Below are 15,994 nucleotides of genomic sequence, written 5' to 3'. Positions count from 1 at the left end.
ATTTCTGTGGGCGGAGTTATTCCGGTGGGTTACTGGGTCAAGTCGGACAAAAAAGGGCTATTTTTTGGGACATGCCAAGATACCTTTATTTATTTGCAAAGACAATCATTTTAATTTGGATTAATCATTAAGATCTGATATTCAACATTATAAATGAAGAGTTTTGCACCGTTTAAAATATACCGGATGTGGCCATTCGGACGTAATGCCCGGAAGAACCGACTGTAGATTTGTTAGATACTAAACCGTTTCAATTCTCGAAAAGTAGAAATCAAACATAATTTTGCACTAAAATGCGTTCCCATGATCTTGGCACAGATGTTCAGATACAAATTGGCCACTTTATCATAAGTTTGGGGCGTCCCGGGACTCGAAAATGATCATTTATAGGATTAATCAAAAGCAAAACTCATAGCTATCCAATTTAATCGTTTCTCAAAAAGTTTACACTGATGCAATTTTATTAAAATTCCGTCATATAGTGGCCAAATTATAGCCGATTCCGGAAATTATCAGTAACTTGAAATTTGCCTACCTTGAGGGGCACAAACGTACAGTACCCTTCTCACCCGACCTGACCCAGTGATCCACCGGAATAACTCCGGCCACAAGAATATTTCCGCGTTCCTCTGTCCACTTCTAGAAACTAGATTTGTGTGCCAGTATACTGACAAAAAATCATTTGAATCCATTAAGAATTCGCTGAGCGGTGATGGTTTTAGAATTTTTGCTTTCACTCAGGCCTATACGGGTTAATAAAGTGAACACCTTGTACATACAATATTTTAATTTATCAATGAAATCGCATCGGGTTCCGTACATCGTTCGACTAATATTGTAAAATGTTGTGGTAATAAAAAGTTACCAAAATAATTAAACTTTACACTTATAAGGCACAACGTTTAGAACGGTCGATTTTTGGAGGTTATCAAAATCAAGGATTATTAAAAATTGGCTGGAAAATTCGACAATCTATAATTTTTATTTTCAAAAAATGCTTGTCCTTCAAAAACATCATTAATTAGGAGCTTTCAATAAATATCATGTTATTTTTGGAGAAAGAATTTTTCAGATATCTGATAAGATGATATCTGGAAAATTGTTTCTCCAGAACTAACTTGATATTTATCGATTTTTTCAAAGAAAAATATATTTTAAATTTAAATGGAACTGAGGTGACTAGAATTTTAAGGTTTAAGGTACGTCCAGACGGAAGTAATAATATAGTATTAATATGCAACATAACCTACGCCTTCATAGAGTTGCTCATTTAGTCCCCACGTCATATTTTAAGCACAATAGAAAAACAAATGCTTTATTTTCAGAAGACCATTCAAAGCCCAATGACAATCATCAAAATTTGGAAAACTGCTGTAATGAAATTCTGAGATTAGTTATAAAAATATTCCAAGAAAAACGTTTACAATTTGCTCTAGATCGATAAACATGCGCATATATTTGAAAAGTATGGGATTTTTCTAATTAACTGATCATAAGTATTAGTAAATGTTGTACCTAAGAATGCGGTTAAAACTCAAGATTTTGTTCTCTTTTATTAAAATGTAGTTTCTTCAGTAATCTAAACCAGTTTTGAACACGCTTATTGCTTTACTTTTTTGCTGGAAGTAAAAGGATGGTGTATTAGCAAATTTGGCCATAAGGAATAAATCACTAACATTGTAGAATAAAAGTTGAACGATGTGCAGAAAACCGATTACGATTTTATCAATGAATAAAAAAGATATAGCATGAACAAGGTGTCCACTTTATAAAATGAACAGTCCTTAGATATTTCGTTACAAATCCCACAATGATTTCATCTTCGAATTGATGTTTTTGTGTAAAAAACAAATACAGTTTAAAGTTGAAAAATTGAGATATATCAATACGTAACAATGTTGGTACCGTAAACCGGGGGCAAATAGATCAGTAATTCAGGATTGACTACCATTTCATTTATAGAGATCCAGATATTGTAAAACTAATTTGTACTAAATTAGTATTATCTTGTCCTTGTCAGTCTACGTTATTGAATTTCTATAAACAAATTTTAACGATTTAAAACAATTGAAACCAAAAAATTAAAACTGAACCCTACACACTTATGTAAATTATTTTACGGGAGTTAGTGAATTTCGCCGTTATCTCAACATCTGAATAGTTCGGTAAAATAAATTAACGGAGTACGGTAAATTTTCACAGTATAAGATAAATTTTCACCGGAATCCGTTAATTTCTACGGTGTTTTATTTCACCAAACTATTCAGCTGTTGAGATTAGGGTGAAATTCAGGGATTGCGGTAAAATGTTAGTGTGTAGTGCTAAATTTATTATTATATAAGTAGTAAATATCTTTTGAAATAATCACGTTTTCGGAAATATAAGATATAATGAACGAAAAACAAAGATTCTAGTGCAGTATGTATTGTCCAATATTGTATATTTCTAGATTTTAACTTCTAAAAATAACAGTAAAAATTTGAGTGCAACCAATAAATACTGTATGATACAGGTAAGTTTGAAATTTTTATGAGCAAAATTGACAAAACATGTGCTGGAAAGACATTGTTTTCTTGTTGGCCAATATAATGCTTTGTAAATGTTCAAATATCATCAAAATGGTTATGTAGTAAAAACAAAATGTACCCAAAAGTTTCGAAGAAGGCTGTAAAATTATTGAAAAAAGTTGTAGTTTTTACCTTAGCTTTGAAGATAAATTATAATGTTTCATACTTAACATATAAAAATGACAACAATGATTAACCCCTCTACCGGCAGCTTCATTTTTTACCGCAAAATTAATGCTCAAATCGTTATAACTTTTTTGTTTTTCAATATTTTTGCACTATTTTTTCACAAGTTCTCAAAAAACTCTTCTAGTTTTAGGATCTGTGTCGATATTGATCATTGGTCATCTGGTTTTGAAGATATTCCAAAATTCCTTGGGGGACCGACGCTTAACCAAAACCCCCCCTTAATTTCTCAGGATACAAAATTTTAATCGTATTCGGATATTCACTCTTCGGAACAATACATTAATCAGAGTATGCTGTGAAAAAATGAAGCATTTTGGTTCAGCCGTCTTTAAATAATGAGCATATATGTTTCTGTAACCTTGTTGGCCAAATAAACATCTTAAAAACTTCCAAAACATCATATCGTAATTTTCAGATATCTCCAAGAATACTTAATTGATTTGTATGATATTTTCAGAGATGCTCCTTATTATCTGTCATTATATAGCCCACATTTTATTTTTTTAATAAATTGACCAAAAACAAAATGGCCGCCATATTCATTTTATATGGAAAATGTCGGTCCCCCTACGGACATCGAAATATCTTCAAAACCAGATCACCAATGATCAATTTCGACACGGACAAGATATGTTTGAGAACTTGTGAAAAAATGGTGCAAAAATATTGAAAAACAAAAAAGTTATAACGATTTGAATATTTATTTTGCGGTAAAAAATGAAGCTGCCGGTAGAGGGGTTAAATATCGCCATTTCAGCAAACCTGGCCATAACTTTGGTAAAGGAAATCGAATTACTTTGTAATCTTCAACGAAATTGTTTGGCATGGACATTTCTTATCGAACAACAAATTTTATGATAGTATGACGTTTACAACACAAATCAATGGAAAACTCGATTTCATGTCATTTTTAAACACATTGGGCTCATATTACCCATTCATATTTCAACCTCGTCGAATTCCGATTAACCGAGTTTGCCCAAACTTTCACTATACTAAGTTTTTGGGGAGTCCAAAGAAATTTTCATACAAAATTGGGCCACTCTATGAGACATCTATGAAAATTGAAAATTTACCCAAAACACTGTAAACTTAATTTTCGAATTAGATAAGGGGTTCGTGAATTGAATTGATTCGGTAGTTTTTTTTTTTTTTTTTTTTTCTTTATTATTGAGATTTTCAGCCCTAGGCTGGTTCATCTCATTTCGGTAGTTGAATCAGTTCGTAAAACAAGGAAGTTTAGTTCATAAAAGAAAATTTTGAAGTGAGGGTGATCCAAGAATTCCTTGGAGTTAAGGAATATGATTTTACATGAGTAAATGGAGATCTATTCAGATCTGTTCTAATTACTCTAGAAGATTTTTAATATATAATGGCATATAGTATTAACCCCTCGTTTAAGTATACTTAGTTTTAATTTCATTTGTACGGATGATTTTGATCCCCTTCATGTGATATTGGGCTAAGTCTAGCTACAGCATAGCTACTAGCGTAACCAGTGGTTGATTGATAGCTTTCAGTTATTGCAAGGTCCCTTTTTTGTCCACACAAGTAAAATAGAATATTGTATTGATATGTACAGATGTTCTCGATAAATTTATGTAATATAGGGCATATGATCTACGTCTTTGGGGTCTACAATTGTAGCTAGTGATATAATGATAGTTTCAAAATATTGCATTCATAAAAGTAAAACATTGGATAAAGAGGAGCGCCCTTTGAACACAACAATTTATTAAGCATAATAAAGTGAGTGTACTGGACGTGTACCGCTTATCAAACAATCGGTTATTACGCTGGTCAATCTTGTAGATCTTGTGGACTGTCTTTTCAGAAGTTCTTGGGTGACTTAGAACTTCCGTTGTATTTGCAGGTAAATTTTTCCAACATTTCATTTACCAAATTAAAAATTCTTTAATATGCAAAAAATAAGCTCGTTACTTTGAAGAACTATATTTCAGGAAGTTCTTAGATGGTCGTAATAGCCCACAAACATTTTTAAATGAACTCTATTTAGATTTCATAAATCATACATCGTTGGATTACTAATAGCACATACTGCATTTTAGCGATTCAAATTTAAAAAATGTATGAAAATTCAATCTCCCATGTCTTCCTTACCATAAAATTAGTGCTCTGTGTAATTTTCAGCTATTTCGGTGTCGATTTAAGGTGGCCCTAAGTCAAAGTAGGTTTATATAGAAATTACTTTGACAAAAATTTGGAAAATGTTTCAAACACGTTAGTAATAGAATGTAAGTACAAATTTATCATCCCATAGTGTAAACTCATTCTTCAGACCTCAATGATGGATGTTGCTAAAGAAAAAAAAATCCTTTTTGAGTTTTTTTTTTTTGTTTGGGATTTTTGTAAGTGTTTGCAGGGCTAAAATCTCGTATGAAGCTAAATAATAGCAAACAAACTCATGAATATCTTTTCTCGTATCCGTCGGATTGGCTTGTTCTCTTCAGCAAATATCTTTATACCGGTTTATAGAAAAGGTTTTCACTATGGGATGATAATTTTCGAAGATATGGGAGATTGAATTTTCAAATTTTTTAAAATTTTGAACCGCCCTAGTACTGCATCAAACGTTCTCGTCCTCGTCCTTACGTAGGGGAACTTACGTATTTTCGTCCGTTTTGTTCTCTTCGTCTTGGGAGGTTTTTGTCGGCCAAATCTTTAGAAATTCGGCAGTAAGGTGTGCTTATATGCTAAAAGTATTGATGCAAATTTTAAGCCCAGCAGCTTCTAGAAAACCACCCATGACGAAAATACAACGAGTCACCCTATGTAGATTCTAAGATCTATATTCCAAGAAGCTGTGAACATGATGGATGACTGTGAACATTCCTTAAATGCAAGATAACAATACAACAATAAAAACGATGCAACATATTTCCCTGAACTTCTTGCATGTTCAAAAACTTTAAAGGTTCGTCCTTCGCGCTTGTTGATATGGAGACTATATTCCGAAATATTCTGAAGTTTATGACAGGCATGACTAAACATGTGGTACAATACATCGTAGGTCAATCATGTCTAAACTAAAATAAAAATGAGCTGTCATTCTTGAATCTTCCTAAAGCATAAGTTGAAAACAAATCATAAAATTTTCGCGAAACTTGTCATTCCAATACATAAATTCCCGTTTAACTCAATTTACGAACTTCGTATAAAACAGGTATACGTAAATATTTGAAAGAATTTTAAGTGTTTTCTAACTACATAATTTTGCAACGATCGGTAAAGTTGGTCTCGTATTACGGTTTCATAAGCTCTGAGTTCAAACCCAAGCAAAGTTCATCAATACAACCTTCAGCTAATCAATTTACCATTTACATATCAAACGACATTCCACACTGCAGACGATATAAAAAAAACCCGTGTTAGAAACAATCATACCGAAACGCATCGATGTCAGCATGTTACCGCTGAACGCCCCCCCCACTCACGCTCACACTCACTCTCCCACATACTCTCTCGGTTCTCTCGCTCATCCGCACAATTACATGTTTGAAATATTTACAAGCTCAAATTAAATATAATTATCGCGCACCTTCAAATTGGCAGTCATATTAACAACTTGTTTGCTGAGCACTGGAATCGTGGTGGCCTGCGCGCGATGAGAGTAAATCCGCGAAAGGTGGGGAGCGTCTTTCCACCCTGGCGAACGAACTCTGATGGGCGGGCGCGATGATTTAAAAATTAATCACTTTTCACGAAGCTACCCGAAAACGACTGTTTCCACCGGTTGACACTGTGAATCACTGTAACACTGCTGCTGCTGATGATGATGCTGCTGTTGAGGAATTCCATACAGAATGAGTTGATTTTAGCAGGAATCGTGACTAACTGTCTTCGATTTGGATTATATTTAATAAATATTTTTTTTGTGATAAAATAGGTGTTTTCCATATGTAAACTGATCGCTTAGACTCAAGAGTAACTTTTAAAAAGAACTTATCAGTTATAGCATTAATTTTATTTGAAACATTTTAGCTCCAAAACTGGTCGTTTTAAAGAAAAACTTTCTATGGAGAAGTGGTTGTCAACCATTTGGGAAAAAATGAAAAAATACACACTGAAAAAAAAGTTCTTCAAAACAACCTTTCACTTATAGGTACATAATCCATATTTTTAAAGTTTTAAAAATTATAGAGGACACAAATGTTTGGGACAACGAATTAGGTTTAAAGTTAATTCTAACTTTTTTGTATTGTTGTTTGCACATTTGTATCAATATCATCGTTCTTCTCTTTATCTTTGTAGCATTCACATCTCAACCCGATGTATATTGGGAAGTACGGTTGAAGCACCAAATAAGTATTTGTGATAGCTTCAGTTTTGAAATGTTAGTTGTGAGATGCTAACTTCGGAGAGCCGAAAGTTCACGAAGTGGCTGAAGATGACGTCATGTCTGGTAATCCGCGAACATTTTTTTAGCAGGCTTGTCGTCGCCATCATCCAATCGTTTTGTTTACAGTGGCTCAATTTTATATTCGTACGGGGAACTGTTTTCACATCAAGGTGATAAAAAACTTTTAAATAATAGAGTTTCAAATATTTCATCAATTGTGAAGATCATAGGTGTCATCTGTAATTCGACAATCATAAAATGTGTTCATTTATATTCATCTTTGAAATAATGGAAAAGTATCGAATTCATGCCTGAAATCCATATTCGTACACCTATTAAAAATCAAACATACAATATTCACAACCTAATATAAATGATCTACTTTATTGCTCAAGTCCTTTATTACGTTGTTCAAATGTAGTAGAGTATATTTGGGCAACTTATAAGCGGACATATTTGAAACTTAAGTTGAAGATGAATCGAAGCCAAACCACAAATTTTCAAGAGCACAAATCTGGAGAACCGAACACCCACGGTAAAAAATAAGCACCATGTTATCAATAGTTCTGTACTTGGATTTGCACTACTGTTGAATCTTGGCAAAATCAAGGTAACATCACTTGAATTCAACGTTGCATGTTTTGATTTGAAATTAAAAAAAAGTTAAAATAAACATTTCCGCCTGACCCAGATTTGATCCACCAATCTTCGGAGTGCAAGCCTAGTGTCTTACCTCGACACCAACTCGCATCTGTTGAAAGGAGTTGAATTGATCTCAATCACTTTCTTCAACGAGCTGTCAATGATTGCTTTCATATAATAGACACGATGTTCAAAATCAACGACTTTTCACTTCAGAGTCTAGTTCTAGAGACAGTAGAGCAAATCCAAAGTTAGAACTCTTCAAATCATGGTGATTGGTGTTTTGAATTGAGTCAAGTGATCAATCTATTCAATCGAACGTGCTGATTTTTTACCGTGCCCGTTCGAGCTGAGAACCACCAACCACCACTAGCTAGTGACCAATTGATTTTCAATTGGTTTCAGCTTTTTTTTCAGTTTTCAGCTCAAACGGGTGTTCGGTTCTCCAGATTTGTACTCTTGGAAATTTGAGGTTTGGTTTCGATTCATCTTCACCTTAAGTTAATTAAACAAAAATACAACTTTTTTTAATGTTTTTTGCTAAAAAATCTAGTAAGTCATAGAATTTTTTTTAAACACCTCTTCCTTAAGAACGATTACTGCGATTACTGAACAAGTTTCAAAAACTTATAATCAGTATTGTAGTAGCTACAAGTGGATATCGGCATCCCATACTTTGGGTTCTTGGTTGATATAACATTTGTTACTAATCCCAAACCAAAAGTTTTAATCATTTTCTCTCTGTTTGGCTCTCAAATAGACACATATGATCCAGTAGACATAAACAATGGGTGACATTGAATGCGTACGTGTGTTCCACTCACTCTCTATCGCGTCGCATTTGTTCTCAAAGTCAGAATGAATTGTTTTGTTAGTTTTCGCACTGATCTGGAATCTATCGGCTGAGGTTTTAACAACACTTTGCAGGAATCACCAGAAAATGCACCAAGAATTACGTTAGGGATTCTTCCTTAAATTTATTTCTGAAGTTGTATAGACACTACCAGACTTTAAGATGCTAAAACGACTTTTTCTTCTACCTCTCCGACGTTTCGTTGTCCCTAAGGATTTAGATCGGCTCTATCAGCTTTGAAGAAGCTAAAACTACTTTTCCGTCTACTTTTGCCGATAAAACCTCAGAAAAAAAATGAGTCATCATAGTTGAAAGCATTTATCGAATCCTTCTTTAAACTTTTCACCAGCGAGTCCTCAGCGACACCTCAAATTATGTTTTATTGATTCCATCAAAGAGTTGTCTTAAAAACTTTGAGTTGATTGTACCGAGTATAATAAATCAAATAACTTTAAAAAAATCAACCTAAATTTATTTGAAATTGTTACTGATAATATTTCTCGAATTTGGCAATGAATATGTAAGTAATTCCTTAAAAAATTTCCCGAAGGACTCTTCTCTGGAAAGTTTACACGAAAATCACCCTTAGTTACCCTCGAGTACTTCCCTAGAAATGATAGTAGATTACTGCAGAAATTATTTTTTTTTTAAATTAACACTAGTTTGAATGCTTGTAGAGATTCCTCGTGAATTCAACTAGCTCCTTACAAGGATTCCTGAAAATAATTGGTTAAGAGTTTCAATCGATCATTTCAACACAGATAACTTCCAAAAGTTTTTCTTTGGACAACTCTTGAATTTGTCATAGCAGTTTGCATAAATTCCTTTAATTATTCCACCAGCAATGCCCTCATAGGCTATCTAAGGATTGAAGAATCATCCCAAGAATTTATGAAAAACTCAACCAGAAATGTTAATAAACGTATTAACTGAATTGATTTCGAAGATTTTTTTTCTTGAATTCCTCCTATAATTACTCCAGGTATATTTTTTGCAAATTATATGTAATGTTTAGCTTTTCGGTAGTTGTTAAACTTCCACTCGGCTGGTTAGCCGTAAGCCACGATTCATAATTAAAAACAATTATTTATCGAGCAACGGACTCATGTTCCGTAACCGGTCGTTTGAGAACGTCGCGACCCATTGGAAGCCCACACAATAGAAACCTCAGCCAGCGCAGTTGCTGGCTAGTGTAGTGTGCTATTCCTATACCTAAAAAACAATGCGCTCTCGAGCTAGGCATTGGATATATATAGAAAGCGTTGTGTTTGGATGGGCATCTAATTCTTCCGAAAGGGGTGCACTTTGCGAAAAAGGACCACGTGATTATTGAGCTGAAATCGAATTCAGGTTAACTTCTGCGTTCATGAGTCCTTTCATGGCGTAGTGGTAACGCGCCCTAACTAGAGATCAGGGAGTCGTGAGTTCGATTCTCACTGAGAAGACGTGTAACTTTTTCGCAAATCTTCACATCAATTTGTCCATTTAATCCAATTGCAAATTATATGTAATGTTTAGCTTTTCGGTAGTTAAGAAAATTGTGTTTTCTTCGAAGAAAATACGCGCCGGAATTCGCCTACAGGAGTAGAGAAATTTTGAGGAAAAACATGAATTCTTTCCTGAAAAATATCCCTGAAACAATATTAACAGGAATTATGGATAAAATTTCAGTATCAGTAGATCAGTAGATCACAACAAAATTATAGCACAATTATATCAAGATTTGTTACGAAAAACCATTTTTAGTTTTTTTCAATTTCGTTAAAAGCTTTTAAGTTGATTAACGAAATTATAACACAATTAAAACCAAATCAGTTTCAATTTTTTTAAATTTACAACGAAATTATAACATAATTTCAAACATAGTTATAACACAAAAATCTGAGGGCAATTGCTTATACATGAACGCTTCTATTCATGTAAAGTAAATTAGAAATTTTATTATAATTCAGTTACTAAAAAATATCAAAATGAGTTATATTTAATGTATGATTTGAAGCATAATGGTTTATGTTTTTGTTTAAATTATAACAAATCTGTTCCAATTTTGAAGAAATTGTGTTATAATTTTCGTGATTTTAGCTATCAATTAGCCTAAATTTTAACATATTTTGTTGGAAAAAATGCGCTAGTTGAGTAACAAAATCTGTTATAACTCTTTGTCAATCAACTGGTCTGGATATAAATATATCATTATACATGTACCGTCAAAAAAATACTTAGAGTAGTAGTAAAAAATTCCATAACAAATCCTTCAAGTATTAATGGAGGAATCATTGTGCAAGTTTTTGATGAAACTGTTTAAATATATCGTTGTGTTTTAACAACAATAGTTTTCAATTTTTAGTCATCAGTTCCTGGGGAACGGACCTGGTGTAGGGGTTAGAACACACGCCGCTCACGCCGAGGACCTGGGATCGAATCCCATCCCCGAGATAGTCACTAAAAAAATTTCAGTGACGACTTCCTTCGGAAGGGAAGTAAAGCCGTTGGTCCCGAGATGAACTAGCCCAGGGCTAAAAATCTCGTTAATAAAGATAGAAAAAAAAAATCAGTTCCTAAAGAAATACCTGAAAGAATCATTCCGAAGAATAATTATGGGGTTATTCTCAAAATAAGCGCAGAAAATGTTTTTTCTTGACAATTCGTAGAAAAATTTTCTGCTTTTTCTTCTCGTTTATAAGATCTGAATTGTACTACTTTTCTCCGAATGTTGTTTCTCGAATGACTTTTTCCCGAATGGTAGTTCCTCAACCTGTTTCCCCGAAAAGTTATGCTGTTCAAAAATAGGCAAGATTAATCTTCGATGATAGGATGGTGAACTAAACAGCATGATAAGCAATAAGAAGATATTTGGTTATATTCGACCAGGAGGGCGGTGAAATTGAAAAAAAAAGAAAACCATACAAAAAGGGTGCAAATCAAATGGATAAAGTTGACAATTATGAGCGTCAAACATATTTCGAGGGAAAGAGCTATTCTGGGAAGTGGCGTTTGGTGAAACGGCATTCCAGGGCTGATAGCGGTCAGACAGATTGTTAAAGTGACTTGAATAAATAATTGCACCATAGTGGCCAAATAGTGGCTAAGAATTGACTTCACAGCTAAAGGTAGCCTTAAATAATTGTGGATGAATTACTGAACGTTTTTGTGAAATTCCTGTCAGAATCAAGAATTGAGAAATAGAATAGGGTATAATCCCAGTGAGAAAAACTGAATATATCATGTTTATTGTGCCATAGTAATAAGATGGCAAAATCTAGATATCATTCTGTACTCGAAGTAACCAAATCAATTATAACTATCATCACTCACAACATATCAAATTCTAACAATTAACAAATCCTCAGAGAACCTCCTATTTATAATTTGTCATTACACCACGAATCGAGTTTGACAATACTTAGGTCAATTTGACAGATCATCCACAGTAGGGCGAGGCTTATTTTTCGAAAGTTCTCAAAACCAAAAATTCTTGTGCTCTTCTGAATACGATTCACATAAAAAGAAAAACCTCAATATATGACCCTAAATATTAACATTTAGAGGTAACGCAAGCGACTTGAAGGAGAACTTTTAAGTTATAAAACATGACCTTTAGTGAAGTATGCTTGAAACTTGACATTATTGTCTTCAAAGATAAATTTATGAAAACTTTGTACTTTTTAGTAACAAAATCATCTTTGTTTGACCATAATTTCATAAATATTTAACCGATCCCAATTTTCACATGCCTTCGAAGTTTATTTAGTTGTTTCAAACTAAGTATGTGATACATTTTAATTTAAAAAAGGGTTTGACTTAGTTGTCCGACAAAAATTGCACAACATGATTTTAAAATGGAAAAACAATCAAATTTCTTTGGATAATTTAAGTTTTTTTTTGTCCTAAATTATACTTTTACTACAAAACTATTGTTTCGGAAGCATCGTCATATAAAACTAATATGAATAGTTCCTACATTTTAATACATGCAAAAATATATATGTTATACAATTATTTAAAAATTGTTGCAAAAACCTTTCCATACGGTTGCAAATACCTAAACATACGAAATAAACAACAGTTTCAACTTAAAAAATAACGTTTAACTGACAAAAAATTGAAAAATGTGGTATTTTTAGACTTGTTTTATTATTAGACCAATTTGGAGTTTTTACAAAGTTTTCATAAATTTAATTTTAAAGAGAATGATGCCAAAAGTTTCAAAATTGGTTGAAAAATAACAAAGCCAATGTAATATTTGTCAAAATGATTTAAGTATGGGGCTTTGCAAAATAATGGTGGTTTCTCTATCACTGCTTCACAAAATTTGTTAACAACAAGGCCAGTAAAAGTCAAAATCCCATACAAAATCAAAACAGTGCAGAGCCCCATTGTCAACTTTAGAGAGGTTATGTTTTTTGGTGAAATGAAGAATGGAGTTCACTAGTTGACGTTTGAGCGGTGCCGTGTTATTTATGTGGCCACGGAAACGAGTGAATTCGGCACCGCCCATGTGTCAAATCGGTAAACTCGTGCAAAGGTCCATGGACCAATGCACGAGTTCACTAATTTGACGTTTGAGCAGTACCGAATTCATTCGTTCCCATGGCCACATAAATAATACGGCACCGCTCAAACGTCATAGAGTGAACTAGTGCATTGGTCCATAGTATCCATAATCGCGAATGAATTTCTGGCGCATTTTTTTCTAGTAAAATTCATGATTTCATTGAACTTATTAACGAGTTTCTTGGTGAACTACTAGTATAACTCCTAAACTATTTCCTAACGAATCTAAAGAATTTGTTTGTGTTTTAAACAAGTTTAAGGATTCTTTCTTGAAATGCATTTGTTAAGATTCCATTTTAAGGTGGATTGGAGATATCTTTTGGCTAATCGCTGTAGATTACTCAAGGAATTTCAATATAGATTCACTCAGCATGTATGTACGGAATTCGCCCTGGTTTTCCGTCAAACTGATGGTTCTTCTTCTGTTTGGCATTAACGTCCTTATGGGAACAGAGCCTGCTTCTCAGCTTAGTGTTTTTATGAGCACTTCCACAGTTATTAACTGAGAGCAGTCTTTGCCAAAGTTGCCATTTTTGCATTCGTATATCGTGTGGCAGGTACGATGATACTCTATGCCCAGGGAAGTCAAGAAAATTTCTTTTACGAAAAGATCCTGGACCGACCGGGATTCGAACCCAGGAACCTTCAGCATGGCTTTGCTTTGTAGCCACACGGTTTTGGAAGACCCATCAAACTGATGGTAAAAAGCAAAAAAAAAGTCCATCATTAAAACTTCAAAATTTACACCGAGCTATTATTACAAATTCCAGTCCCTCCTATGTTCGAATCTTTGATATTTAGATGGAATGAAAATGTTTGTATTAAAATATCAAAAATTATCAAAACATGAAGGCCCAAACGCAATAAGAGCGACAATACAACGAAAACGTAACCGGTTCGCCAGCATAAACGCTTCCATGGTCATTTTTCTACACTTATCCACTACCGTCTCCTCTAACTCATAACACGAACGGTAGAATGAACATTGAGAAACACAAAAACGATGGAATGAATGTCGTCTGACACGATGACATTTTCATAAATCATAAATGTTGCATAGATTTCATAAATGTCCATTCATAAACAACAAAAATAGTTTAATCTTGCTTGTTATGTCGAATGAGACACATGTACAGTGAAAGCAGCTCTTAGTACGAGAAATAATAGAAAAACACAAAACCGTACTGTTCCCTGGATCACCATCGCGGTCAGCTGCATTCATTTGACATTTTTCTTCCGTACGTTTGTTTAACCACTCGTATTACGAGTTTTCGTAAATTAGTTTTCTTTTAAACGGATAGTCTAGATTTTAAAATAAATTACATGCAAAGATTCGTAGGTCCTTTTTAAAAACTACTCTTGAGCCAACATTGTCGCATTATCTATGGAAACATCTATATTCTATCACAAAAGAAAAAAAACAACTGCATAATTCCATCGAAGATGGTCTAGTTCCGCGACCAACCGATTTTCCATGGAATTCGTCTGTTGCTATTACCACAAACGACCACGGCTGCCACCACAGCGCTCGACCGACTTTATATCGTCATTTACAGCAGGGCAGCCCAACACCACAGCCACTCTCCTTCTTCCAGCTCAGTAGCAGAGCATAATAATTAAACTGATTAATTCATCCGATGGAAAATGTGCTTTATTTTATTATCGTAATATTGATGTTTTATTCATTCACTGGATAGACCATTGTGGTGGAAGAGGGCGATTACACGTGTGGATACAGAACTGGGATGGTAACTGTTTTTAATGTGATTATGTTTAATAAATGATTGAATTATGATGTATCCTCGGAAGTCCCTTTGGGGGCGACGAGGGGGCACGAAGCACTACCGACAGCAGGAAATAACTCTCACTCTCGATGATTGTCGACCATTATCATCATCACCACCCACACAACCCACTACACTGACTGCCTCGAAACCGAGAAGGACGAAAACCGAATCAAGCGAGACGAATTGTGACACTTTTTCCGCCCCAAACCGTAAAACACTCTCGCTTTTGTTGACGTACACTGCCGGAAATTCACTGCCCCACCTGGCTCACAACACTTCTTCACCGTTGGCACCTGGCCAATTCAATTACGGGACCGATATTAATCCAATTTGAAGGACGATTTTCCCCCGAATTACACAGCCAGCATACAACGTAATCCGCCGTCCGTCAGTTTGACGATGACCTTCTTCACCTCACACTTTTCTTCTCCTTTGAATGCTTTTGCTTCTTCACCGCTAATATTTCCCTTTTTGTCGCGGTGTTATCCTTTTTCTTATATCCTTGCTCAATTGGTTTTCTTCTTTAAAAGACACTAATTCAACCGCAGAAACCTTTCGCACTCTGATGACGACCACACCGATCCCAAATCGTCAAATCGTTTAAATCCGCACTTCAATCCAAGCTTGTTTATTATAACAGTACGGCATTCAGAGAGCACTGCCTTTCGAACGCAACGAGCTAACGGCTCCAAGGATGATCCTTCCTGCGCCGGAGTTTGCACACAAATGAAATACGTGCGAATGCGGTCGTCGTCGACAGTCGCGCTGCTGTGTTGTGTTGTAAAAGCATGCAAAAGGATAACGGCGGCGGGCGCCGACGATGTTGGGTGGTTCTCACTTTCTCTCCGGAGTCAGTCCAGAGTTCTCTCGCGTGCGGACTGCTGATGGTTGTTGGTGTGGCAAGGACCTAAAGAAGAGGGCTCTCTTCTGAAGCTACTACGGTGAACAGCTGCTACTGCAGCAGCAAATGCTGTATGAAGTGTTGCCAAGAACTTTCTAGTCTTTTTCAATTTTTATAAAAGAGGGATATCTTCGTATTCCG

General features: G+C 34.6%; 1 protein-coding gene across 13 annotated transcripts in view; it reads right to left on the bottom strand.

Annotated features, from left to right (window-relative positions):
* Window positions 1-15,994, bottom strand: part of LOC5573338 (protein groucho) — a 664,800-nt gene that overhangs the window by 333,954 nt on the left and 314,852 nt on the right. The window contains exons 1-2 of one of the 13 annotated variants that reach the window (XM_021849491.1): window positions 14,664-15,690; window positions 6,316-6,558 (exon numbers count right to left, since the gene is read on the bottom strand). The exons of 11 other annotated variants lie outside the window; for them this stretch is intronic. In XM_021849491.1, the coding sequence (XP_021705183.1) occupies window positions 6,316-6,333 (18 nt within the window). In that variant the 5' untranslated portion in view covers window positions 6,334-6,558; window positions 14,664-15,690. Of the gene's footprint in view, window positions 1-6,315; window positions 6,559-14,663; window positions 15,691-15,994 lie in introns of those variants that run through there. One more of the 13 variants, XM_021849492.1, reaches the window with a different exon arrangement.

The sequence above is a fragment of the Aedes aegypti genome, chromosome 3 (assembly GCF_002204515.2).
Source record: "Aedes aegypti strain LVP_AGWG chromosome 3, AaegL5.0 Primary Assembly, whole genome shotgun sequence".
NCBI lineage: Eukaryota > Metazoa > Arthropoda > Insecta > Diptera > Culicidae > Aedes > Aedes aegypti.
This window is presented reverse-complemented; position numbering and strand designations above follow the sequence as displayed.